This window comes from Fusarium solani, assembly GCF_023522795.1.
Source record: "Fusarium solani strain SB1 chromosome Unknown bctg00000001, whole genome shotgun sequence".
Classification (NCBI taxonomy): domain Eukaryota; kingdom Fungi; phylum Ascomycota; class Sordariomycetes; order Hypocreales; family Nectriaceae; genus Fusarium; species Fusarium solani.
Window position 1 is genome coordinate 241,271 of NW_027072156.1, and position 26,486 is coordinate 267,756.

At 50.6% G+C, this 26,486-nt stretch overlaps 10 protein-coding genes across 10 annotated transcripts; 6 read left to right on the top strand and 4 right to left on the bottom strand.

Annotated features, from left to right (window-relative positions):
* Positions 1–406: 406 nt before the first annotated feature.
* Positions 407–1,159, bottom strand: MRS44_002148 (uncharacterized protein; the record flags this gene model as incomplete). Its single annotated transcript, XM_046278937.1, has 2 exons — positions 407–930; positions 979–1,159. The coding sequence occupies 2 exons, from the start codon at positions 1,157–1,159 to the stop codon at positions 407–409; spliced, it is 705 nt and encodes a 234-aa protein (XP_046126712.1).
* A 601-nt stretch (positions 1,160–1,760) lies between these two features.
* On the bottom strand, positions 1,761–3,484 carry MRS44_002149 (uncharacterized protein; the record flags this gene model as incomplete). The annotated part of the gene is made up of 2 exons (XM_046278938.2): positions 1,761–2,889; positions 2,946–3,484. 2 exons carry the CDS (start codon positions 3,482–3,484, stop codon positions 1,761–1,763), a joined length of 1,668 nt encoding a protein of 555 aa, XP_046126713.2.
* Positions 3,485–4,261: 777 nt separating this feature from the next.
* On the top strand, positions 4,262–8,198 carry MRS44_002150 (uncharacterized protein; the record flags this gene model as incomplete). Its single annotated transcript, XM_065622711.1, has 8 exons — positions 4,262–4,590; positions 4,640–4,670; positions 4,720–4,863; positions 4,913–5,042; positions 5,095–5,731; positions 5,782–5,950; positions 6,235–8,116; positions 8,167–8,198. The coding sequence occupies 8 exons, from the start codon at positions 4,262–4,264 to the stop codon at positions 8,196–8,198; spliced, it is 3,354 nt and encodes a 1,117-aa protein (XP_065478783.1).
* A 120-nt stretch (positions 8,199–8,318) lies between these two features.
* MRS44_002151 (uncharacterized protein) lies at positions 8,319–10,143 on the bottom strand (the record flags this gene model as incomplete). The annotated part of the gene is made up of 4 exons (XM_046277443.2): positions 8,319–9,437; positions 9,490–9,721; positions 9,768–9,935; positions 9,989–10,143. 4 exons carry the CDS (start codon positions 10,141–10,143, stop codon positions 8,319–8,321), a joined length of 1,674 nt encoding a protein of 557 aa, XP_046126716.1.
* Positions 10,144–11,766: 1,623 nt separating this feature from the next.
* On the bottom strand, positions 11,767–13,648 carry MRS44_002152 (uncharacterized protein; the record flags this gene model as incomplete). Its single annotated transcript, XM_065622712.1, has 3 exons — positions 11,767–12,223; positions 12,287–13,168; positions 13,227–13,648. 3 exons carry the CDS (start codon positions 13,646–13,648, stop codon positions 11,767–11,769), a joined length of 1,761 nt encoding a protein of 586 aa, XP_065478784.1.
* Positions 13,649–14,629: 981 nt separating this feature from the next.
* Positions 14,630–15,608, top strand: MRS44_002153 (uncharacterized protein; the record flags this gene model as incomplete). Its single annotated transcript, XM_046282509.2, has 3 exons — positions 14,630–15,383; positions 15,449–15,470; positions 15,536–15,608. The coding sequence occupies 3 exons, from the start codon at positions 14,630–14,632 to the stop codon at positions 15,606–15,608; spliced, it is 849 nt and encodes a 282-aa protein (XP_046126718.2).
* Positions 15,609–15,899: 291 nt separating this feature from the next.
* Positions 15,900–16,661, top strand: MRS44_002154 (uncharacterized protein; the record flags this gene model as incomplete). The annotated part of the gene is made up of 1 exon (XM_065622713.1): positions 15,900–16,661. One exon carries the CDS (start codon positions 15,900–15,902, stop codon positions 16,659–16,661), a length of 762 nt encoding a protein of 253 aa, XP_065478785.1.
* Positions 16,662–18,759: 2,098 nt separating this feature from the next.
* On the top strand, positions 18,760–20,220 carry MRS44_002155 (uncharacterized protein; the record flags this gene model as incomplete). Its single annotated transcript, XM_065622714.1, has 1 exon — positions 18,760–20,220. The coding sequence occupies one exon, from the start codon at positions 18,760–18,762 to the stop codon at positions 20,218–20,220; it is 1,461 nt and encodes a 486-aa protein (XP_065478786.1).
* Positions 20,221–21,035: 815 nt separating this feature from the next.
* On the top strand, positions 21,036–21,754 carry MRS44_002156 (uncharacterized protein; the record flags this gene model as incomplete). The annotated part of the gene is made up of 3 exons (XM_046279681.2): positions 21,036–21,143; positions 21,217–21,349; positions 21,402–21,754. 3 exons carry the CDS (start codon positions 21,036–21,038, stop codon positions 21,752–21,754), a joined length of 594 nt encoding a protein of 197 aa, XP_046126721.1.
* Positions 21,755–22,422: 668 nt separating this feature from the next.
* MRS44_002157 (uncharacterized protein) lies at positions 22,423–26,480 on the top strand (the record flags this gene model as incomplete). The annotated part of the gene is made up of 7 exons (XM_065622715.1): positions 22,423–23,231; positions 23,308–23,369; positions 23,685–23,920; positions 23,997–24,296; positions 24,358–24,468; positions 24,518–24,624; positions 25,499–26,480. The coding sequence occupies 7 exons, from the start codon at positions 22,423–22,425 to the stop codon at positions 26,478–26,480; spliced, it is 2,607 nt and encodes an 868-aa protein (XP_065478787.1).
* Positions 26,481–26,486: the final 6 nt, after the last annotated feature.

Below are 26,486 nucleotides of genomic sequence, written 5' to 3' on the forward strand. Positions count from 1 at the left end.
ACAACTCAATTTCACTTCATGGATTGCCCCCTTTTAACCACTTTATTTCTGTGCGCCTTGGATTTCAATACGAACCAGCTCTACAAAAGCTTACCGCCTGCTCCCTTCTAACTCATCTTAACTTCTGCAGCAGCTCGTGCAAGCCTCGACCGCACCAACGGCTACTAAACCGTGAATGGGTCTTCCCTGCCCAGGTTACTCACTCATAGGCAGCAAGCATAAATAGGCCAGCTCCTGTTAGCTATTTTTGGAACACTGATGTTGTATTACTCCACATTTGGGTTAGAACTATCTAAATACCTGCATCTCACCCCCTCCAAGGTCCCATTCGAGGATACAAGTCCGCACTCGGTCACAGTCTCGGTCAACTCCAGCGTACCATTCTTCTATAGGATGACTTTTCCCTCTACAGTCGTGATGTCCGCGGCTTGATAGTTTTGTCCAGCCCACGAGTCTCCAATGCGCGAACCTGGTATACCTGACCATCAAACACGGCGGTTCCGCCGACCCTCCACTTCTCTTCTTCAGGTGGAAAAATGACGCCCATTCTTGAGAGTGACGGAAGCTTCAGGTCACCTGATTGATACGTACTCTCCCACCGCAACCGGCCCTGGACGTTGGCCAACTCCTCCTTTAGAACGCTGAACATTCCCTCCTTGTTCTGGCGCATAGCAAGGTATATGCCACCATACTGGCCGAGGAAGACATCATCGCCATCTGCTTTTCCTTGAAGGATCCAGCCACGGTTCATTCCATGATTTGGCTGGAGCTCTCGCCAGACTTCTTCGTAAGGCGTGACTTTGTTGCCCTTCTCAACGCAGGGCATAGATCCGGTCTCGAGGTCGTCGCCATTTGGAAGTGGCTGGAACTTTCCTTCATCTGGGTCAAAGGACAGTCTGGAGTCGATGATATGGTCCCATCTGCAGTGGACTGGCCATTGTTAGAGTGGCCCGCTAAGGAAGACTGCTCACGACTTACGAGGCTCTCGTGATAGGATCTCCCTAGTTCCAGCAAATGCCCAGTCGATGGACTGATCTGCTTTGGTGATGCGCAGATCCATGAAATAATCGCCGACACTTAGCACCACGGTATCGGTGGGCTCGGATGGGGCATCGTCGGCCCATCGAACGGAGATTCTGGTAGAGAGTCGGAGAGTCATGTTTGCGAGTTTTGCTGTTTGGCAGGTCTTGACTCGATGTCAACGGCCATTCCTGGGCTTATATCCGTGGTCGTTGTGCCGCATCTCTTACAACTTCTTAAAAAGGACTAGACTAAACAACAATGATCTCTCATTAGCGTCAAAGGTTCCGCGCTAGATGCAAACACTCTCTAACGAGAGACGGCCAAGGAGCTATAGTCCAAGCATGGCCGGCGGCCAATTGATCATGTTTTGGGAGATTGAAGCTAAAGTGAATAAGCACGGTAGAGTGTTGATAAATTTTAAATAGCCGAATTAGAGACCAATCTTGCAAGCCAGTATGTACCCCTCATACACACAAAACGACTCAATACATCGGATTGCTGGTATCCATACTTTCCAACACCACCTCTTCCCAAACTAAGCAAACCCAGAAGACGGACAGGCCGAGACCAGAAAGGCAAAGAAAAATGTGAAGGGTGAATAGTGCGGTTTTTGTCAATGTTAAGTATCTTGCAGGCTAGTTTCCCGCCACCTAGCAACACCTACTCCTACAGTCACAAACGTAGCCCCGTGATGGATCCATGATAACCGTATTCCTACTGTTAACCAAGCAAACGCCCTACCACATCTTGTCCCAAAGGCGACGCGGAAGGCTTTTCGATACTTCAATGTCCTTGTTGTCCCAATGTGCCAACTCCCTGTCCACAGCTTCCTTACCACTCCAAAGATCAGCCTCCCTCGTCTTGACCATCTTTGTTCTCTTGAAAACCTTATAGGATACGTAAACGACCAACATGTACCCGATGCCAAAGTACCTGGTGATGAAACCTGATGTAGAGAAGGGGCTGAAGACATCAAAGCCAAGGAAGATGAGGACAACGCAGCCGAAAGCGGCCCCGATGTAGGCGCCGTACGGCATGAAGGGGGCTTTCCAGGCGAGAGTGTCGCGGCTGATGCCTTGAGCCTTCAGGGCCCTGTACCAGCCGATGTAGGTAATGAGCATGGCCGTGTAAGAAAGGACAAAGGCGCAGGTAGACAGGCCGACGAACCAGCCAAAGACAGTCGCGCCGTCGTTGGTTGCGACGAGGAAGGTGATACACGAGATCAAGCTGACGGCACCCACGCAGTAGATCGGGTTGCCTGCCTTGGTGCACTTGAGGAAGATCTTGGGGGCGTGTCCGTCCATCGCCAGCGAGTACAAGGTTCGAGATGACGAGTACAGCATGGCGTTGCCGCAGCTCCAGCCGCTGATGACGATGAGTGCATTGATGAGACTGGCCAGACCCTTGATACCTAGGTTCTCGATACCGATGACCCATGGGCTTGCAGCAGAGCCCACGTTGCCACCACTCAAAGCGGACAGGAGCTTCGGATCCTGGCTGTTGCAGATGATGCCGACACCCAACGTTCCCAAGACATAGAAGAAGAAGATACGGAACCAGGTAGCTTTGGCACAGCGGGGGACATTGCGACGAGGGTCCTTCATCTCGCCTGCGCTTAGGGCAATGAAGTCAGGTCCAGCGATGGAGAAAGCAGCCAGCACCATGACGCTCCAGAAGCCGAGGAAGCGGCCTGTAGTTCCTTCGGTCATGTACTCGTGCATAGCCCCGCCTTCTGTCCAGTTGTGGAAGCCGTAGGCCCAGCCCATGGGGTTTCCGCCGCACATTGTGACGAGTGTGAGGAGAAGGAGGCCGAGGAGGAGAAGGATCTTTGTGCCACCAAAGATGAACTCGGATTCGCCGTACCACCTGTAATTGGTCATGTTAGTGAAAGGAATGAGCATTTTATGGGGATTTTGCCATACTTGACTGCAAATAGGTTGAGAAAGACGCAAACGACCAGGGCCATGGCGACCCAAGCGGCATTGTTGACGTTGAGCTCCCAGTAGCCCATGACGGTAACAACAGCAGAAAGTTCAGTACAAAAGAGCATGGCACTGCCATAGAAGTAAGTCCATCCAAGTGCGAACCCAAAGGCAGGATCAACATAACGACTCGCAAACTCATAGATGTTTCCACGAATCGGCAAGTGAGCAACCATCTCTGCGACTCCAAGCGAGCAAGGGAGGATAAAGATGGTAGGGTAGATGAGGAATCCGAGGAGGAGGGATAGAGGGCCAGCGGTCCTCAGAGCGCTGCCGATGCCGACGAAAAGGCCTGTACCGATGGAGCTGGCAATGACCATGATCTGGAGATGGCGGTTTGACAGGCCCCGTTTGGTGGAGCCGTACTTGGTGTAGATGTCGCTGCGGTCGGCCGTGTCCACGATGCCCTCAGCTGCCGAGGTCTCTCTGTAGAGCTGGAGTGGGTCACCCGAAGGTTTCGCCTCCATAGAATTACCCATGGCTGTAGGCAGGATGAAGAATGTAAGCAAGAAGCGGATCGAGTGTCTTGGAAGTGACCGAAGATGAGGAAAACTATGACTGTTTCCTGAAGCCTGAGGAAGATCTACGATTGACGAGGTAAGATTCTCCTACTTATAGGCTGAACTTCTACGCCTTATCTAAACTTTCGGCTTGTCTTGCCGCACTTCAAGTACATTGTATCTATCACCCATGAAGCTGTTCCCGAATCCCCGGGATAAGTGCTGCAGACCTTATCGTTTCCCCGGATTTTGTGGTCTTGGCGACTGGCCGCCGGCCACGGAAGATGCCCGCGCAATTCCTCGTCATTGATGGATCTAACGCCAATCAAGGGCGATGTAAATGATTGCCGGGTATATGGATTTGGAAAGAACAGCAGATGGGGCTTTTCTCCGCAGTGTTCATGTCATGCTGTATCAGTGGAGGAGGTCTAGACGATGAACTAGTTAGCGGTTAGCCCAACGCCATGGCCCTCATCTCTTAGAGATTCCAATCTGGGCTTAGGCCGGTTCTATGGCCGCGCGATGCCAGGTTTGGAAAGTCGGAGCGGCTTGTCTGATTGGACACTGAACTCGCCTCTCACTCAAAGCAATCATGAGACGGTGATTGGATGGACCTCAACGAGCGAATCTCTCCGAGTTTCCTATCAGGGACGGCATCAAGAGGAGGGACGATGGCAAAGACTCAAGCATAAAGGAAGTCATGAGAACCTCATCCGACCATACCTCCAGACATCAGCACCGAGGTATCCTTCCAAAATGGCTGTGTTGTCACTTCCTCTCCTTGCAGGAGCAACGCTGCTTCTATTCGTCGTTGCCCTTGTCCGACGCCTGTTCTCACCTTTGGCTCGTCTCCCAGGACCGAACCTAGGTCTATTGACTCCATGGCAACTCAGATACCACGAACTTCAAGGCAAGCGGACACAATACATTCACCGGATGCACCAAGAGTATGGTAATGTCGTCCGCGTTGCTCCCAACGAGGTTGTCTTCTCCTCGCTCGAGGCGATGAAGGAGATCTACCTTTCCAAGGGAAGTGGCTACGACAAGCCCTCGTTCTATGACCTATTCTCCCAGTTTGGTCTCAGGTAAGACGTCAGCTCAGCAAATCCGACCTCATCTCTAATACACACCCAGGACAATGTTTTCAACTCGCGAGAAAGGTCCTGTAGGTAAATTAATTGGCCTAGAAATGTCCCTCTTCTAATAAATCCCAGCACAGCAAGAGAAGGCGCATCATCGCAGACCGCTATGCCAATTCCAACGTCATCCGAGACTCTGCTCTTCATGGCATTCAGGAGAGGTCGCAGAATTTTGTCAAGAGATGCTCTGAAGCCCCGAGGCAGGAACTTGATGTCTATGTACGCAAGTCTTGAATCTTTTGGCGAACCCGACACTGACTCCATCCAGCTGTTCCTCCATTGCTATGCCTTCGACTGCGTCACGCATCATTTGTTTCACCCACACGGCAGTGATTCGATCCTCAAGCAGTCTGATGAGGAGACTCTGTGTGAGGCCGTTTTTGACAATAGTCTTGCCAGTGAGTAGCTTTGACAGCGCCAATACTGTGCCTGAAACTGACATGGTTCTAGGACGTCTCTTTATTCACTACAACCCCACGATAGGTAGCCTTATGGGGAAGCTCGGCGTCTTTGGCAAGTCCCGCGACATCCCCCGGACTAGACAGCTCATCCTCGATGGAGCCACCGGTGGCCCTGTTGCTGATTTCACCCTCGTCAGCCGCATGCGCGAGGACAAGTTCGGCATGGGACCGATGGACATTGCATCTGAATGCATGGACCACACCCTGGCCGGTATCGAGACAACTGGAGATGCCCTCTGCTTCTTGATGTGGCAGATCTCACAACCTGGCTACGAAATCATTCAAGAACGTCTTCGCGACGAGTTCCGAGCCAACGAGGGTGTGTCGTTCGAACAGCTTCCATACCTTGAGGCAGTCGTAAAGGAAGGTTTGCGAGTATTCCCCTCTATCCCCATGAGCTTACCTCGATGTGTTCCTCCCGAAGGCGCATCTGTCGATGGTCACTGGCTCCCTGGCGGAACGCTTGTAAGCTGCCAGCCATACTCGATGCACCGGATGGACGAGGCCGCGTTCCCGGAGCCGGACAGTTTCAAGCCTGAGCGATGGCTGGAGGAGAAGGGCTTGGCAGAGAGGAACCGATTGTTCTTTACTTTTTCCAACGGTGGGCGGGCTTGCATTGGTCGACAGTAAGTTTTCCAGCCTGTTGATCTTCGTACTAGCGCTGACTCTACTGTAGTTTGGCTGTGGCCGAGATGAAGACCCTGCTGCGGGATATCTACTCGAGTTTCAAGACTACTCCGGCGGAGGGCATGGTAGCCGACATGAGCATGGATGATCAGATTTTTACGTCGCGGCCGAAGGATCAAAGGTGTATTCTCAAGTTTACGCGGTGGGAAGAAGAACTGGTATGAAACGGGGGGTAGTGAAAAAATCAAGGTGGCAAGAACAGACAGTTCCATAAAATGCTAGTAGTTTAAGACTGTACGACTTAAAAGAAAATAGCCATAGAGTGATGCATTTTAAAAGACTCCAGTGCTGCGTAACGTGTCACCCATTCCTCTCAGACGATATCACACAAGCTAGTCCCTGTCGATCCAAACGTTTCAGCAAGTCGTAGCCCGAGAATTAACATTTACTCCCCAGAGACTGCGTTGGCCTGGGCCTACGGTATTACAATTCGCATATTTAGCATCCTATATTGCTCCCCAGTACTCCGTACCAGAAGGTTAATCTCCCTTATCGAGTTATCAACGTCTCCCAGTACCAAAAGGTTGATCTCCCACCCTGGACCGGCCCGGGCTTGGCTTGTCAATTGCCGCACGCTATTGGTCCAGTTCAACTCCGCCCCATGTCTTCCCCGCGAGTCAAGATAAGGCACCCGATTAGCAACTCAACCTCGTTCAACAGCATGAGCACCCAAGGTGGAATGCCTCCAAGAATCACGCGGTCGCGCGGTGGCTGCGAGCGCTGTCGAAGGCGACGTCAGAAATGCGACCAGAAGAAGCCATCCTGTGAGAGATGCGTCCAGGCTGGGGTCGGAGGCTCATGCCGCTATGAACTCAAGTTGAGCTGGGGTGGAAGGTCGTTTCGGAAGTCGCCTTTTGGCAAGTATCTCGATAACGTGGAGAGGGATAATGCTGTTGATGGTCATGGCTTTGTCTACTGTGTGCCTCAATCTCGCCCTGCTCAACAAGCACATTCTTTCGAACCGCCAGCATCATCATCACCATCAGTCATTCCCTACAACGAGACAATACAGCCCGAGTCCCTCCCAAGTCTGGAAACGGCTCAGACTATAGAGGACGACACCGAACTTATCATCCCCCACAGCGACCCTCTAGAAATCGACTCTGAGCTTGAGACAGTAGACAACAACCTGACCCTTGCGCTCCCACCCCCAAGCCAAATATCCGTCCTACCCCCAATGGCCCACTACTTATTCCAATTCTACCTCGCCGAAACCATGCGCCTTACCGTCCCCAGCAGCTACGCCAGGACCCAGATCTGCCACTTCCTCGTCCCCATGTCGATGCAGCAACCCAGCCTTCTGTATGCCATCATGGCCTTTGCTGCGGTTCATCTAGAAGCTTCAGGAAGGCTGCCCAAAAACCCAGGACGACTGATTGATACACTGCAGTCGACAAGTATCCGGCATCTGCGACAGTTGTTGACCGACGAGGACCCTATAGCGCAAGCTGCTGCGCTTGCCACGGCGAGGACGCTTTGTCAGGCCCAGATTTACGGTGGAACAGCGTCTTGGCGTGTTCATTTAAACGGCGCAAGGGCGATTCTTGAATCGTCTCATTTCAGGACCCGGCTCATCGGTAGCTGTTCGTGCTCATCAATCAACGCGGACTTTCTCTCAAGTTGGTTCAACAACGCAGAAGCCCTCGCTGCGCTGAGCCCATCTGGTCTTCTCCACGGCCAGCTCCAAGTTGGCTGTCATTCAAGCAGAGATCTCCGTTTCGACATGTTTGGCGGTGTCATGTCTGACCTTCCCGACCTGTTCAGGGAGGTCGGTGCCCTGGTCAAAGAGAGTCGCCGGCAGCAGCACAACCGCATATCCGAGAGCACCATCTTGTCAGAGACCGATATCGCTCAGGAAGCGGATGCCTTGACGCGAGAGATTTACTACAGGCTAGAACGCGACTCAGTCGAGAACCTTGCGCTTCAACCAGATATGCTCATGGGGCTGTCAGCAAATGACATACACGACTACGCGTTGAGCAACGCTGGATTTCTCTACACTGCACTCCTACATATTCACTGCGGTGTACGAGCGCTGTCACCGTACGCGGAAGAGGCCCAATTCTGTGTCGACCAGATAATACAATGCGCTCAAGACATGACTTGCTCTTCTGGTCTATCGCCCCGAGTCCTGCTCGTCGCACCTCTCTTCACGGCTGGGATCTGCGCTACGGGCCCTGCACAGGATAGCATACGGTCTGCATTGACAGATATAGGGCGGTGGATGAGGACTCCGCACTTGGCAAAAACTCAAGAGTTATTAGAGGAAATTTGGCTGCAACCGCCTGCAGAACCCCAGAGTTCCCGCGTTTGGTCATGGTTTGGTGAGTTGTCTGGTCTCGTATCTTGAATGTATAAAGCTGACTAGTCGCAGATAAGATCAACTTTGACTTCCTTCCTTACTAGGGGCGACGCAAGGTGCCCGGCTTTGTTTCTGTAGATTACATACAAAAGGAATCGTCCCATGAATCAACAATAACTTTTCTTATTGAACAGCTCTGAATATCAGTACTAAAAATCCGGATCTCAAACATCCGTCGCCTTATTATGTCCAGTAACAGAATCAATCTGCTCAATACCTTCCGGGTCGGCATTCTTGTTCATCGGTGTGATACCTTTGCGAATCGCAACACTCTCCTCAAACGTGCCATAGATATCCTTCTCGTCCTGTAGCCCAGCACCCTTGGGTTTCGATATGAAACAAAAGGCAGTGTACAGGACAGCTGCCTCGAAGAAGCCAAAGAGGTAGTTGCCGAGATAGTAGTTGAACAAGCCGCGTGATATAATTACTGACGGGTTGACATTGGCAATCATCCCTGGCATGGCCGGGACGAAGCAGACGACCCAGGCGACGATTCCACGCCAGTTGAAGCCGTATGTGTACCAGTAAGAACCCTCTTTTGAACCCGTGTATAGATGGCTGATTTGGATCTTCTGTCGACGGACGATGAAGTAGTCGGCCATCATTATTCCGGTTAGAGGGCTGAGGAACACGGAGAAGGACGCGGCCACGGCGACAAAAACACTGGCAGTGTTGTAAAACTCCCACGGCTGAACTGCCCACGATAACAGCGCCGCAATCAGAGTACCCCTTCGGATTGAGATCCACTTGGGAAACAAGCCAGCAAGGTCCATGCCAGCGGCATATCCGTTTCCGAGGACGTTTTCTGCAATCTGACCAAGGACGAAGCCAAAGCTGCAGAAGAAAGCGCCAGCTCGAGCTTTGGCACTATAGTCATCCAACATCCATTGTATGACAATGGCCAGCGGGTTCCAGAACGGCTCCTCGACGTTCCAGATGTCCATCGATGCTGAAGCTGTCAGGATAGCAAAGATGGGCACGAGCATGCCGGCACCGAGGAGAGAGAAGACAAGGCCTGGGATTTGAACGCCCTGCTTTCGTGCAAAACGAGTGAAATCGCTTTGGTTGATGATGCCTGCTGCAATGTTGCCAACGCTGGCGATGATACCGTACACCCAGGCCCAACCCTTGGAGAGAGTTCCTGGTTGACGAACGCCGGCTATGAATAGAGGTCCAGCACCTCCCGCTGTGGTGGTTGCCCAGATGGTGATGCCGAGCATGACGAACAGGACGATGACGTTTGCGGCGATGGCGTACCATTTCGATTTCTCAGGGCGGATAAGCTGTGATTACTTGAGTAAGTACCGAAAGCGAGTCCTTCATCGAGTCACTTACCAAGAACGGGATAGATATAATATGAAACAAGAGGAAGCCTACAAAGTCCCTCGTAACCATGTTGGCGCTTGCTGGGAACGTGTTCTCCATGTGCAAGAAACTGTAGCTCCAGCTACTAATCATAGCCGAGACGCAGAGACCGCCGAGCCAAGCTTGAGAACCATACCAGACAATGGATAGCATGATACGCATCGCCTGGCCTATGTATGCCCCGTGCATACCGAATACTATTCTGCAAGAGATTTAGCATTTCATCTTGTCGGATGGGACCATCATACCTTTGCGCGACAGAGAACCCAATGTGCCACTCTGCACCCATCCACCCGTTTCCAATGACGAGAAGCACCATGAGAACTCGAGCCAGAATCATAAGCCCAATGGTCTGTGGGACTGTGAGGCCCAGCGACAACAGAGAAGCTGCGGCAGTCCAAGCAGAGATGCACAGACTGTATAATGTCAATCGGCATTCCAACGACTAGAATTGTCCGGAGCTGCGTACCTTGCGATAGATCCCCAGCCAATGTAGGCCCAGTAACCCCAAGTCCGCCTGTTGGGAGGCAGGGGAGCGATATCTGGATTAATCCATCGGTCGGTCACGTAGCCGACCACTTGGTCGTTGTCGACCTTGAGTTTTTGAAGGAACCTTGATGGCATGGTGTTGAAGCTTTTACCAACTCGTGGAGCGACAGAAGATTGTTGGTATCAATTGACTTCTCCGTCAAAAACAATAGCAAAGCGACAGAAGGTTGGAAGAGCGGGATCAAGCTGGTATCATATAAGAAAAGCCCGCGTGATCTTATCAATCCCCGACCGTTGGACCGGAAGCGGTAGTTCGTACTCTAATCGATCCCCAATGGCTGGTACAGAAGCGGCATTTCGTACAGAGCATGCCACCAACAACCAGATCAACCAGCGGCACAGTCTTCAGCTGGCATGTCAAGGTCACATTGTCGAGCGGGGGTTGCAGGTGGGAAGACCATGGCATTGGATCGGCAGCCGGATATCGTCTCGGCTCTAAGCTTGGGTGTTGTGACCATGGGACAACACCCCGCGAAGACGCCGTGGGGGGGGCTTATCAATCTAATCTTCAATCACGGCCCTCGCCGAGGCAGATTCCTTCCACATGCTTCAGGGAGTAGGGATCATCCGACGAACCTAGTCGAGGCTGCATGTTTATCTCCAGTGCAACATGAGACCCTGCCCTGGTCTGATCATCGCTTAAGCCCCGCCACTCGTCCATTCTATCGCCTGTACTCCATCTTCGTTCCGCCTTGCTCACCACCTTAGTCCACTAATGCTTTGCCCTTTCTCCCTCCCTTTCCCCTGAGTTGTCTAATCATCCATAAGGCTGAGAGTTGTATCTCGGACTCAAAGCCGACATAGCTGTATTCGCAGTGCTGGAAAGTACGCCAAGTATTCGTGGCAATACCACAGCAAATGCAGCAACTAGCCAACGTTTAGTTAATGTACTTGCCTCGGGTGATAATACTGACCGATTGATATCATCATAAGGGGCCCAGAAATCAGCAGCGACTTGGCCCAAGTTTTCCCGTTGCTCCCAATCCTAGAGACATCCGCCAACCACGGCATGTCCGTTTCGGATGTGCACTCTCCAAGTGCCGAGTCCTTCACCCCTGACCTTTCATCAACCATGGCCTTGAGTCTCTCTGCATCATGCAATCCCAACTGGTCGATCAGGTCCCCCAGAGACAAGCCACCTGGCGAGTCATGCCGGTCAATCATACGCGGCCTGGCCACAGACGCGGGTTTCCAGACCTGGAAGGAGATTCGCTCCTCGCCCACGTAAAAAAAACTCTGTAGTCTCCTGTACCGCTGTATCTGGGGAGTCTAGTAACAGCTTGTCTGTTTGTATTCCATTCTTCTTCTGGTTCTGGTTTAAACGAGATCCTGGTCTCAGCACCTCTGAGAAGGATTGCCTCGATCAACTGACTGCACCGCACAGGAGACCTAGCTGCGAGCCTCAACCAGTGATCAAAACAAACCATGACAACTACGAGCCATATAGTCCATCCTCTGCCCGGCGCATTTGGCGGGAGTCGAGAGTCCAACATGTATTCTAGGATACCCAAAGTCCCTGGGTCTCCTGAGTCAACCCAGCTCAGCATGCAGGTAATGAAAAGCCTGGCTGCTTCTTCGTCACTGCTAAGGGAAGATGGATGGCGGTTCAGCTCCCGCTTGACATACTTAAGCAAACCTACTCTTCCTGCTTCGCAAATTAAACTCCCAGAACTATCCCACCGTGGGAAGCTCTGCTTGTCAATCAGACACTTCCAGCAAGCCCTTCGAATAGGCCATGATCCTGGGGCGCACCGCCGCAATACGCTCATCATTGTCGGGTTGGTCCAGTTGAACGTCTTGTGTCGCATTGGCGGGTACAGGGGTGTAAAACTCCGTCACCAAAAAGTAAAACAATGTTGACATGTCGCAGACCTCTTCGAACCTCAGTGCAACAGCCATCATCAGGGGGGCCCGTTGTTTGTTCGGCCCTGCCACTGACATGAGCAGCTCCCTGAAAAGGTCGTCCAACTCGGGTGGCATTGGGCTGACCTTTTCCATCAACAGATGGAGTGTGTCGCCGTCGGCGCATCCTTGTCGAAGTGAATTCATGACCAATGTCACCCAGAGGAAGACGCCTTCAGCTCGCTCGATGGCCGCTCGCCTTAGTAATGATAGATCCGGCAATCTCTTTTGGTCCTCGGCGGATGTAAAGAGACTTAATAGTCAATCTCTAACAAGAATTCCGATGTCTTTTTTGGTCAGTTGATGAAGCCTCAACCTCAGATTAGGATCAAGATTGAAGCGCCCAGTCTCAAATATGGTCAGTTCTCGACTAGATACACAAATCTTGACGTCTTGCGGAGCAATGTCGATCCATTCGAAGAGGAGCTGGACTAGGTCTCCGTAGTCTTCTCGCGAGGTTTCTTTGTACTCATTAAGGCCATCGATGAAGAAACAGAAGCGGCGATTGCAGTACAGCTCTCGCTTTTTGATCATTTCGCCGAAACCATCACGAATCTGGTATTTCTGCAGTTTTAGGCCACTATCGGTCAGCCATGGCCTCGAAGATTCGGATGCTTCCCAAAGCCCTGGAAGGACGTCTGGAATCAGATCAGGGCATTGAGAAAGTGAATCGTGGAGCAGGTCTCGGAATAAGCGTTCGAGATTTCTCTGCCGATCGCTTTTGCCGTGTCTCCAAAAGAAGAAGTTCGCACGGACGACGCGGCTGCCGGCCGCCCATTGTTTGAGTTGCTCTTGTGTGCGAGGATGATAGCAAAGGAACCTCATCAGGGTCGATTTACCAGATCCTGGCTTGCCTGCGATATGGAAAACGCCATGGCCATGGGGCAGCCAGTCAACAAACGAGCCCTCGCGTAAGATCCAATCAAACGTGCCAACATGTGCTGGGTGGATCTCGTCTAGACGCCGGTGCATTGTATTGAAGGAGAGACTGTTTAAGATGCGGTCCTTTCTCATGGCGTCGTAGGTTCTCCCGGACAAGCCCAAGAGCTCACTCAGCTGGCTTTTGATATCACCACCCAATGAAGTGACATGAACCCCTTCGCGGATCTTCCCGATCAGCCTTTCGAGCGATACAGACTGTTGGGCATTCGACTCTTGGGATTGGGCAAGGCTTTCCAGCCTTTCCTTTGTCTCCGATCTGAGACCACAATTAGAAACACATCAACCGAGCTTGAAGTATAACAGGCTTGGCTTACCGCATCAAAGCATTCAAGTACAACGTCAACTGGTCCTGGCAACTGTCGAGCTGGCTTTGTAATTCCTTCTTTGCTCCCTTGTACCGGAGGCTACCCCATGCAGCCGTTACACTTGCGGTAAGCGATCCGTCTTTTGCTGCTGTTTTCTCCAAACATCTCAAGAGCTGGTCTGACAACTTTTGACACTCTCTCGTAAGCTGTTGGAGATTCTTCTCGAGTGGCCCCGAGGGCGAAGAAATTCCATAGTCTAGATCGGATGTGAGGTCTTTGAGGTGCTGAGTATGAAGTTTGAGGCTTTCATCCTGTGAGGTGGCTCCAGTCGCAGAACTATAGATCTCGGCGGTGCTTTTGATGAGCTTAGAGCTAAACTCGACAAGTTGGACGATGGCACATGTGAGACTGAGGTTCGTGAGGGGATCCATGGTGTATCACAAGCGGGTTGCTCCAGCGATTAGGCAGGACGCGTTGTCATAGTTGCGCATAAGAAATTGTTGGGTTGAAATCAGACTTTTTAGGCACCAGAGAGATAGAGGGGTAGGTTCTCAGTTGTGAGTTAATCTCTCTGCATAAAAGCCACCTCCTCTTATTGGGTTAGACCTTCCGTACAGGTTGCGCAATATTATATCAAGATCCAGTAGTTGCAATCAAGCAATTATAGATACCTTGTCATCGCTGTCTCTAAGAACAAAAGGCCATCACCATCAGCCACAACAGCAAAACACGCACGCATTATTGCATGGCACCATTGAAACACGACGCCGTAAGACAGAACATGTAGCTGAAAGAGCCTCTTGTATTAATGGTAATGCAAGAAAGCCTCGATATTTACGGCGTGCGCTTCTGAGATAGGAAGTACGCGTTCGTAAATTTCCTAATGTGTAGGATCTATATAGTTCGCCGTTAAGCCTCACTTGATTAGTTGTCCCGCTAGTGCGTGAATTTACGTTACCCAATGCTTTCATCGTTGTGCCTCTATAGCCTGATCGAGATACCAAACAACACAACTAGTGCAAGCGACGCCGTGAAAAGCCCGCTCTCTCGTATCACTTGAGTGGCCATCTTCTTAAAAGGGAATGAAACTTGACTTATTCTCTCTTCTCTCCGCTGATTTTCACGTCATCACTCGATTGTGGTGCCATAAAGAGTATAGTAGTAAGCCGGAAGGATTCAGCTCCCTTGCTGTTCCTCGCTTATTACAGAAGGTAGCATTTGACCGCTGTTGCTCGCTTCACTATTTATGAGGCTTTAAACTGCAGTTTGATAGAGCCAGTGTTCTCAACATTTACACCCTCATTGATGATTCGTCTAACATGTTTCTATCCTCGATCTTCTAGCTCAGTTAACCCATCAAGGGCCGGGCTTAAACTATAATAAAGAACACATTGTCAACACATCATAGCATCATGTTTCTATCCTCATTAATCTTTGCTACAAGCCTGCTCGGGTCGGCGTCTGCATCTTGGTGTGCAGCTGAAGATCCTTCTGCTGATGTTTTGTCAACGATACGCGCGTTGAGAGACGCCGAAAGGGATAAGTCTTTTACGCTTGCCCGTCGGCAAGACTCTTCCATCGGCATTCCCGTATACATGCACGCCGTTGTCAACACCACGAACGAAGACACAGTTCTGGACAACGACATACTAGAGACACAACTGGCGGTAATATCGGATCGTTTCGCTCCCCATGGAATCTCTTTCACCCTAAAAGGCATCGATCGATTGGTGGACGATGATCTATCAAGAGGCTACACCAGTCTAGCCTGGAGCGGCCATCTAGTCTCGTCAAGAAAAGGCGACTACGCGACTCTCAACCTCTGGTACGTCACCAATATGGATCCCTCCATCGGCGGCGGATGTTCCATTCCCAACGCAAACACTCCACCTGGCTCCATCCTCGCACGACTGGATGGCTGCACCCTTCAAGGTTATTCGGTGCCAGGCGGCAGGTTTAACGGGACAACTTACCTTGGAGAAATCTCCGTTCATGAGATTGGCCATTGGCTTGGACTACTGCATACCTTTGATGGCGAGTCGTGCACGGGAAATGGAGACTACATCGACGATACACCAGCTGAAAAGTCTTATGAATTCATGGCCTGTCCAGTTGGAAAGGATACTTGCCCTGATCAACCAGGATTGGACCCCATCGACAACTTTAGTGAGTACCCGGCGCTGGGAACGTGAACCCTCTTCGTCAAAACAATAGCTAACCTCGACACTTAGTGGATTACTCAGGCGACGGATGGTAAGTTCCACCTAGATTTCTTATAAAACTCAAATAACACCATGCTGATTATATTTGATGTATAGTTGGAACAAGTTTACTCCAGGCCAGAAGGTTAGGATGCACAACAGTTGGTTCACTCTCAGACTGGGCAAGTAAATGATAGAAGAGCGTTACTTCCGGAGGAAATCAAAAGGCATGATTGGAAATCCCACAGACCCCAAGTAGATATACATGATTATTTAAGAACGTAGCCATCTAAAGATGGAAGTATGAAATAGGCCATAGTGCAACTTCAGTGAGGCGTCGACTTTCGCATCCTCCCGAATGGCCACCAAGCGCCGGGCCCCACTTTTCCCCTTCACTTTAAATGACCGCTGATGCCTTGAGCTTTTCCTTTTCCCTCCTCAGTTTGTATCACCTCTCAACCGCTGCTCCTACGTCATCAAAATGGAAGTCTCCATCGCCGCTATCGATGTCCTTGATGCCGAAGATATTGTGAGAGAAATCAATCTCCCAGCAATGCAGCATGGCCCATTATACCGTCTCATGTTTCCTCCTTGGGCAGACATGACAGAAGCTCAACAGAACGAGATTGTACAGTGGTATGCCGAAGGGCTGAGGGATGCCTTAAGACGGAAGACAGTGAATTTCATCCAGATATGTGCTACAGATGGCACCCCGTTAGGTTTCTGTGGGTGGGCGATGGAACATGGGCGGCATGCCGGAACGAAACAAAGTACTGTCCAGTCTGGCCAGGGGCAACCTCTCCTTCCTGAAACTTTGGATCTGCCTGCATGGCTTAGTGTGTTGAGTGATTTGAGAAAAGAGCGCGAACGGGTCTTAATAGGGCTGGACGAAGTTTGCCGTGAGTCGCTCCTACAACACACTCTCTCATCGCCTAACAGAGTCCTGTCAGGTTTAACATTCATGTCGGTGCATCCCGATCATCAGCGTCAGGGTCTTGGTTCTAAAATGTTGGAGCAGGTCTGTATTGAAATAGACAGACTGAGATGGCCTGCTTTCGTCATGGCTTCACCAGCTGGGGTTCGGCTGTACGCAAAGTTCGGATTCGATGTTGTAGGCAGAGTGGAAACAAGCGAAGGCGCATTTACAAGCATGCTTCGACAATCTCGACCCGGTGTGAGCGGCTCTGATGGATGTCTTGGTCTTGTCCTGAACAGCAACGAGAGTCCCCGGGATGAGATCTAATATTATGCTTGAGTTCTACGAGGGTTTTACAGTAATCCAATGCATGCCCACGGTTGAATTTTCTAACCCTCTATGCAGAAAGCCATCATGTCATGATTATTTGCTAAACTTCAGAACAAACACCCCAGAGAGTGCATAACGGGTTAGAATATAAGCACCTGCGTCGGTTGGGACAAGACACAACGGACTAAGAATCTCAAAAATCCTAGAGTCATGAAAATAAATGGACCTTAGCATACAAGCAACTCTTGACCCAAGCGGAAGGTCGGGAGAGACCAACGGAATACGTGCATTTTCTGACCGGCCGCCTCGTGGGGGACAAGAGCCTCGACCCGGCAAGGTCTTGGCCACCTCGTCACAGCTGAAACAGGGTGTCTTGGCATTCCGACGGCGACAATGTCATCTTTCCTGGACTATCTCGGATCGAGGTGACAGGCCGAAAGAGCCCTTAAAGCAAGCGGTTGCACCACTAGGGGGTAACGTTGGCCTCGACGGACTTGCAACGTTGGGCACCACTTCTAAGTAGCCTTGAGGAAGGACAAACGATAAATTTCATGACAAGCCACTCTTCATACTTTAGCCACGGACCTGGGACCAGTAGGGATAATCGCCGTGCCTATGACGCAAGAGAATGCGGCAAAGATAACCTAACCTGGCGAAGTCTTGCGGCTGCTGGGGTGTTTGATCCTTGGGTCTCCATCATCAGCCTGGGCGAACAGACGTCGATTTGTAACAGAAACGACAGTAAGCGGTAGACGACTCAGGTAAGAGATGAGGCATTATTTGTTAACTGCCTCGGAGGCTACTTTGCCCATTCAACCCATCGCATGTCCAACTCATGACCTTTGGCGGAGAGGGACGTCAACGTTGCGCTAGGTGCCCAACTCTCTAGGATTATAGGCGAACTCTAGCAGCAGATTTATTCCCGAGAATAAGGCAGTTCAAGTGAAGATGCCTCAAAGTGGCAGGCGTTCAAGACCCTTACTGCAGTCAAACTAAGCCTTTTTGACCGTAAGATCGAGGCGGTTGACTGAGTCGAACCAAAAGCTCTGATCAACAGTTAAATGAGCTGCTCCCCACGAGCACAAGGATACCAAACGGTGGATCTCAGGCGTCCTGCAAACTTCCGCGCACCAATCGAGAACATGTGGTAAATATTTGTAGTTGAGATGAGGCTACACTCTTTGCTAGGATCGGTTGTGATATCCGATATAGTGGACCCCAGTCTGACCTCTCTCTTGCCGAAGCTAGTCAAAGCGGCTGAAGTCTGTTCTAACCCCCCTTGAAACCTCCAGGGATCGGTTCTCGTCCCCGAACATACCGGGGCGGAAGCCGACCCTTGTCTCTTATACCTCAGGAGACACGTTCCCAGGGACAACGACGGTACGAGAACCACAAAACTCTCCAAGACCCATTCTTATCCCTTACTCCCGTTTTTACTGCCTTCAACTCCACTCGCCATGGCTTCACTTGTAGTTCTGCCAAGACACCAAGAGCCACCCTCCTGATCAGGGACCAGGCGTGTCCAAATCCCCTCAACTCTCCGGATCCTCCGCCCCTGACTTCCGGGCGGACACGTCCATGACGTGACGGAAGCTGGGTCTCGTCATCACAAACACTCCACTGCCCAGTTTTCGATACCCCAATGCCCCATGGGGAGCTTCCCCGGGTAGAAGCGCCCAGCTTTGTCCGCTGATCCCACACCATGGAGAAAAATCATCTTGGCTTTGATTCGCTCGCCCTGAGGGAATTGACAGGCTACAGATTCCCAACATCAGACGCTTCGACCTTTAACCACCATGGATCAACCCCGAGGACTATTCTGCGACTACGTACCTGGTGAAGCTTTGGTAGGTATGAAAGAACTATTTAAACTCTTCGAGCTGCAGGAAACTCGGCGGAATATGGCTTCACACACCCGAGTCTGCAGCACTTTCCCCTTATCTCTTCCCTAGACTCCTTCGATTGGGTTTGATTACATCTTTCAGCCAAGTTTGCTTCTTCCTTCTTAAATCTGGTCCTAGCGGCTGGACAAAGACTCGACCACCCATCGAAAAAGCTCAATTCAGATAAAGTCAACCGAATCGAATAAACCAATATGCCTCCTTCAAACGAATCCATCAGCGCGAGCCCCGCGGAAAAGGGCGCCAACCTCGACCGCAAACACTCCGACGTAGAGAAAGCTGTCCACGACTCCGGTCATGAGACTGGCACCGACTTCGATATTAAACCCGCCGCCAGCGAAGAAGTCGGCGGCGTCTTTGGCGGCGAGGGAGGCGAGAACTTCCGAGTCATGGGCCGCAAGAGCACTCTCTTCGCCCTTCTCACCAACCAATTTGGTATTGCCGCCCTCGGTCTACCCTCCGCCTACCGCGATATTGGAATTGTCCCCGGAATCATCGTGACCTGGGGAACGGCATTGTTGGCTTGGTACACGGGATACGAGTTTTGGCGATTCTACTGCCGTCACCCCCACTGTGTAACCGTCATCGACATGGCCAGGACCGCTGGCGGTCGGTTCTGGGAGGTCATCGTGGGCATCGCCTTTGTGATCCAGCTGAACATGTGCTGTGCTTCAGCTTCAGTCACTCTTTCCATCGGTTTCAACTCGATCAGCGATCACTCCATGTGCACAGTGGGCTTCATTGGTATCGCCTGTCTCATCTCCTACCTTCTCTGTATCCCGCGAACGATGAAGTTTGTGGCGCAGAGCGGTTTGCCCTGCATGATCAGCATCGTTGCAGCTGTTCTTATTACCATGATCAGCATTGGCGTCTCAAAGCCGAATTTGGCAGAGGACGGCTGGAAGCCCGAGCTCAAGGTCGCGAACAACCCAGGTTTCAAGACAATCTTCAACGCGGTCCTCAAAATCGTCTGGGCCTTCGCGGGACACCACGCCTACGTTTCGTACATGGCCGAGATGCGAGACCCCGTCAAGGATTTCCCCTGGGCTCTCAGCTGGCTTGGTGTCATCGGCGCTAGCTTCTATACGTTCCTCGCTGTTGGAATCTACTGCCTTTCGGGAGAGTACACGACCTCTCCCGCCCTCGGCGCAGCACCTAGAATCGCAGCCAAGGCAGCCTACGGAATCGTCATCCCCGCTATTGTAACTGCTGCCCTCGCCAACGGGCATATCGGCATCAAGTACGTCTTTGTCGTCGTGATGCGCAAGATGAACGCCCTCAACGAGATCACGGCCAACACCCCCAAGTCCTGGGGTGTCTGGGTCACCATCGCCACAGTCTTCTGGATCGTCGCCTTCATCATCTCCAACGCCATCCCGATTTTCGACTCTCTGGTCTCTATTCAGTCAGCCACCACTTACGCCTGGTTCTCATTTGGAATTGCCAGCGTCCTTTGGTTCAGCTGGAACAAGGGCAACTACTTCAAGAGCCCCAAGCAGATTGCCTTCTTCTGCTTGAATGTTTCCATCGTCGGTTGGGCGTTCTTCCTCAATGGCTGTGGTCTTTGGTCTTCTATCACTCAGATGCTGGACATCTTTGCTAGTGACAAGGGAGTCAACGGCAGTTTCAGCTGCGGTGACAACTCGGCGCTGTAAATGCTGTTGCCCAATTTCAGATGAAGAGGGACAATCGGGTGCGTCTGTGTTGCATGGCGGATGAGTTTTGGTTACAATTTCATACCTGTATATTTTCCAGTTTTTGCACTCCCGTCTAGACCAAATGAACTACGTGGTTTCACTCCTCCTGCCCTTTGGTGCAGACGTGATCAGCGACGTGCGTGTGTTGGCATTGAGCATGTAAACAGAGAGAGCAAAGCTTCAAGCTCGACCCAGCATCCCTTTCCGTCATCAAGCCCGGCAGCATAAATGACAGCACACAAATCAAAGCGTCCTAGGCAAGTCGATTTATACAGGTGTTTCTACAGATTCCGGAATTTTGCGTTCCTGCTGAAATTCAGGCTAGCTTGTTGATCTAGAAGAGGCTCTTCAAATATAATTTTGGGATGAAAGGCGTGTTGGAAGCATAGGGAGGAGCATCATCGTGTGCACAGCATGACTCATGTCGAGCTCAGTCTATTTAAGCCGCTTCTTATAGACGGGAGGATCTTGAATGCAACTCCCACTGCCTCTCCATTCGCCGCCTGCTGACCATCCAATCTCCAGCAATAAGCGAGCTTCCGGATCAAGACAAGCCTGACAAGACGTCGCGCGATTTAAGTGGCACAGGGTATTCATAACATGAGACGCTAAACGGTTTAGGCAATGGCCGAATTGCTGCAAAGTCGCGTTATATACGCGTGGCTGAGACCCTCTAAAGCCTCATTTTCGACAACCATCATTCTCACTTGGTCATCCCTTCTTTCATCAGTCACTCGCTGTTGTCGCTCGCTTTCGACTGACCACCAACTATCATGGCACGATTTTTCAGCTGGCTGATGCTTTTCAACCTCTTAGGTGTCGGTCTTGCTTCGCCCCAAAAGTTCAACCAGGAGGAGCAGAATCGGAACGCAGACTGTGATGTGAGTAGCCCTTGGTGACGCGTTATCATCCTCGACTGTAGTTTAGAAAGAGTACTAAACTCATATTCTTTAGAACGGCTGCTTCTTCGGGAGTTTCCCAGGTGGCTCGTGTACGAATGACGCAGCATGCATGTGCACGCAGCAAAAGTATCGCGAGAGATACTTTTGTTGCATGGCTGAGAAATGTGCACCTTCAGTGTTGCCTGGTACGCATTTTACCTTGCCGTTCATTTTAGATTACTACTAATCAAGTATTAGATTCTATCCAAAGGCAAACGCTAGAGTGCGAAGCCAGAAACATGGAGTTCACCTTTGACGTGGAGAAAGTCTGTGGTATTAAGCTTACCACTACCTCTTCTGCTGTCTCTTTCACTGTACCTTTCAGGGTCTCTTCTACAGCCGTTAGTGACTCCAATGAGTCTTTGACTACATCTACCTTGGTTTCAACAGCACCAACGCCCGAGACTACCACCGATGCGTCTTCTGCTGGCGCCTCTGAGACTACTTCTGCGGGAAGTGCTGCGCCAACTACTAATAGTGGCATGCAAACGAAAGCTATGATGAACGGTATTGCGATAATTGCTGCCTTGTCAGGAATGATGTTCTGGTAATAGGATGTCATCATCTCATTCCATGTCTAATATGTAATAAGACATTGAACGAATATTAACGTTATTCAAACCGTCCTCTATGCAATTATCTCAGATATCCTATTTCTTCTTATAGAAATGCCGCTACACGATTAATAGTCTATCTAAGATTGAACTTATATCGGGGTCTAGGCTTTCACTGATAGGAAACAACGTCAAGCCCTGGGTATGAAGTGACCTGGCATGGCTGGTTGTCAAAATTGGGAGAAAGAATGCCTCTCAAATGTATTCCAATAAAAGCGGGCCACCTTTTTAAAGAAGCCTTAAAAGGACCTTCATTTAATGATAACCTCGGTGTATCAATACAATCCATACGAGGCCTAATATGGACCTGCTTGGCGATGTGCATATATCAGCTGTGGCTTCATACAGCAAATTACAAACATCACCAATCAGCTGCCTCATCAACGCCACCATGTCCAACATTCCCCTCACAAATATTAGGCAGCAATAAGAAATATTGTCAAAACATCACCAAATCACCCAGTGCCTTCAACAGCCTGTCAGTTGCGTTGTTTGCCCTATCACGCTCAAGTGACTTTCCGATACAGGGAGTTAAAATCCCTTTTGTTTTTCTTTTACAGCTCTTTTCCACAAATTGCCGGGGCTTGAAAACATGGCCCTCCAACATGGCACAGAGAAATCAGGCTGACGGTCTGCCGACGGATAGCACCGAAGAAAATGAACGTCAGCCCGACACGTCTGGAGACAACGATGAAAGTCTCGAGGCCGAAGACGAGATTCACCGTGCCCGGGATACGGATCTTACCATCCCAACAACCACCGTGCAGTCCGCCACTGCCGAAAATCCATCACATCTGGAACCAACGCTTGAACAATCGGATGATGAGATGAGCTCCAACGTGAGATCCACGAGTCAGAGGGGAGGTCCGGGCGCCAATGGAGGGTCTCGGCTCAGTGTTGAATCTCCGAGTCATTCAAACGAAAACGCAGCTGGCGGAGATGAGGAATTGTCTCAAGTGGGAGCTATGATCCTTGACAAGATCATGGAAAAATTGCTTTTTAAATTGGGTGCAGGCACAGTGGACGCTCCAGGGCTATATCTAACCTTCTTTGATCCCGACTTCTCTATTATGGTCAAACGCAACAAGAAGGTGGATCTTGTTTGGGATCGTGAATCAGGAACGTTGCCGTACGAAGTGACTGACGCCATTCACGTCGCCTGGCCTCGACACCGACACCTTAAAGGCATCGAGCAGATTATATTAGAAAGCGACGGTACCATGCCAGTCAGCAACGTCCCTTTGCAGTCTGTCAGCGAGTATCTCCAGCATCAGCATGACCGGCTCATACTGCAACCTAGTTACTATGAAACGAGGAATCATACCCTATTTTCTGCATACGAAAGTCTATGGCATAAATGGTGCTTCGAGATCAATACTTCGCCATCGCCAAGCAAGTTCAGAGGACAAATAATGTACGCAGTCATGATAAAACCTCCCGCTATTCCAGTTTAAGTGTTACATACGGTTGGTAGCTGACCCTCTCGCCAGTTATTGCGAGCTGGAAAACTGGAAGAAAGAACAACACATGTTCCCTCTGGACCAGTTAGCAAGTGTGCTAAGTTACGACGAACCGTTTCTTTTGCCTTCCAAACGGGGCCTTGTCGGGGCATATAATCTGGAGCGCCTGTTGTCGTTCCTTCGCCGAGATTTCCAAGGTGGACTCGATTATCAACACCAACCCTTTGTTCAATTCCAACTCCGTTATTTTCGCCCAATCGATGAAAGTCGTGCCAGAGAAGGAAAGGCAAGGTACCCTTGTTTCTTAGGGGATAGGCAAAGAGCGATTATTGGGCGGTGCTCAGCTGGACAGTATTTGGAAGAAAAACGAGCCCGAGTAAGCCTTCGAGTATTTGACTCTTTCCCAGGCTTGTTCAACATTTTAATCTTGGCCGACGACTACATGTCACCGGAATTTAACGGCTGGAGTCGCAGCCCGGAAGGCGAATTTACTGAGCTCAATTGGGCTCGCCATGAGCTGAAGCCATGCGGGAAGGGAACTGCCATCACGCATTACATGTTTAAGGTCTCTAGAGTGGTTGAACGGTCACTTGGCGCTTGGAGCAACGCTCTTGACAGCATAGACAAACTTGTCCATGTTAACGTGAGTAATGACAAAACGAAAGAACACAGCCCACGTTCCTAGATTTGACAGTAATCTTACTAACAGTTGTAACTAGTTGAGCGATTTTGAAAACAAGAAAAGCGTGGAAAATCTCATGTTTGACAACTCTTTCACTCGCTCGAAGGACTTTTTCGTTGCCATCCAGCTTCTCAGAATCATGGACGAGTGGCTAGATGAACTTTTACTGAGTATCGACGACTTGCGCGATATGCCGTTTTGGCTCCGTGCTGTCCTTTATGCGGATGAAGCAAAAGACAACATCAATATTGCCATAAAAGGCATGAAGGAACGCGCTACTAGATTTCAGAACCGAGTTCGAAAGAAATCGGAAGAAATCAAAAGTTTGCGTGATGGCGTATGTTCCCTCCTTTATTACACCCCATGGATCACAAATGTACTAAATGCTCTACTCGTAGCTATTCAACGCTACATCCCTTTGCGAGACCACTAAGGCTATGGCATTGAACCAGGCCGTCTATGTTTTCACTGTCATCACTGTTCTCTTCACCCCAGTCAGCTTCCTAGCGGTATGTAGCCTTTGCATTGGATTGTCCGAAGATGAAGCTAACAAGAAAGACGTTCTGGGCATTGCCATTCTTGAACAACCCGGCAGAAGAAGGCTCTGACATGGTACCAGAGCCTGCATCTTTCCGCAGCAGTTTTATTGTTATGCCTCTCCTTACGTACGCTCTCGTTATTGGGGTTGCGTGGTACATGCGACCAGACCAAGGTAGTTACAAATTGCCAGAGTGGCTGACGGGGATATGGGATACCACACGAGAAGCGTTGAGGCCCGCTTGGAACAGTTTCCCGCATCAAATAAAGAGGACAGGGAGAAAGTCTCAGGGAGGATCAGATGCCGGAGGTCACGTTTAGTCTGTACTCTATTCTATGTTAGTTGCCGTGGTTAAACCTTTCGCCTGATGAAAGAAATTTGACCTGTGTTCTGTTACGATGCGGTGGAGCCGATACATACAAAGAATTACAACCAAACGTAACATACCAGGATTGCGCTCTTAGAGGAGTTGTTTGCGAAAAGGAAGCTTCTGCTGCTGCAGGCTTGGCCTTGCAGTGGTTATCGGACCAGGCGGCGGAAATTGTTGATAGTCTCCCCGCTCATCATTGATAGTGGCGGAGGTTCCTGTATCTTGGTAAATGATAACATTATCTGGATCCGGATCTGGTCTGAGACAGAAAGCAGGACAGATCGATTGCCCACCCTTACTATCGTTGGAGTCGGATGCCGATTGGTCCTCAACTCCTCGATGGATCAACGCTGCGAGCATTACTCGATTAGGCAACGCTACCAACACCTCAAGACCACCTCCACACTTCTCCAAGAGAAACCAGGGGCAAACAAAGCTTTAGAGGCTGACTATTGGCATATTATCGAAAAATGGACATACTCCAAATCTTGTTGGTCACCTGTACGCAACTAGTCGTTTTCTGGAAACCCTCCAAACATTGATAACCCGACTACAGGCATTCCTCCATCTACACAACTTCATTTGTCTATCACCTTGTTTTTACTGTCACTAGGTACTTGGCACTTGACAGCAATCATGACGTCCAATGGCACGCCCCCCTCCGTCTGCCTCCCTGGGATCCCGAGATTACCGCTGTTGAGGATAATCAGCATCGGCCGATACCCGCAAGCTTGGATGAGCTACTCGAGCTTCGCAGGGAAGAACCTCCTCGTGATGACACCATCTACAACGATCCGGCGATAGATATCGAAGAAACAACAGTGCCTGGTGGAGATGGCCCAATTCGTGCTATTGTCTTGAGAAGCAAGTCTCGATCCACATCATCGAAGCTTCGACCAGGAATCCTATTCATCCACGGCGGGGGAAGGGTAATGGGAAACGGTTATGTCGGCCTCGCCGCGGTAAGCGAGTTTGTCAAAGAGCTCGACGCCGTGGTTGTCAGCCCCGAGTACCGTCTGGCTCCGGATTTTCACGGCAGCGCCGCGGTTCAGGACAGTTATGCATCCCTAGTCTGGATGTCCGAGAACCTGAGCAAGCTCAACATCGATCCGGCTCGTTTCATCATTGCTGGTGTCTCAGCTGGAGCAGGCATCGCTGCAGGAACATTGCTTTACTCCCGGGATCACAACGGCCCCAAAGTCTGCGCACAGCTTCTTGTATGTCCAATGCTTGACGACAGATTCATCAGCCTATCAAGTCGTCAGTTTGAAAACGGCAGAGGCTTCTATACAGCTTGGGGCCGGTATGCCTGGAAACTGGTGCTCGGTGATGATGCCGAGAATGGAACTGTCAGTCAGTACGTGGCACCCGGGCGCGCTGAAGACTTGTCAGACCTGCCGCCAGCCTATATCGATGCAGGTTCTGGTGAGCCCTTCCGAGATGAGGACATTGCCTATGCTACCAAGCTCTGGGAATGCGGTGTTCAGGCAGACTTGCATATTTGGGGAGGGGGGTGCCATGGGTTTGACTTGTTTTATCCTACCGAGATAGGGGCTGAAGCTATTAAGACAAGAAATGCATGGCTACGGAGAGTGTTGAGAGAGAAGAAGTAATTGCAG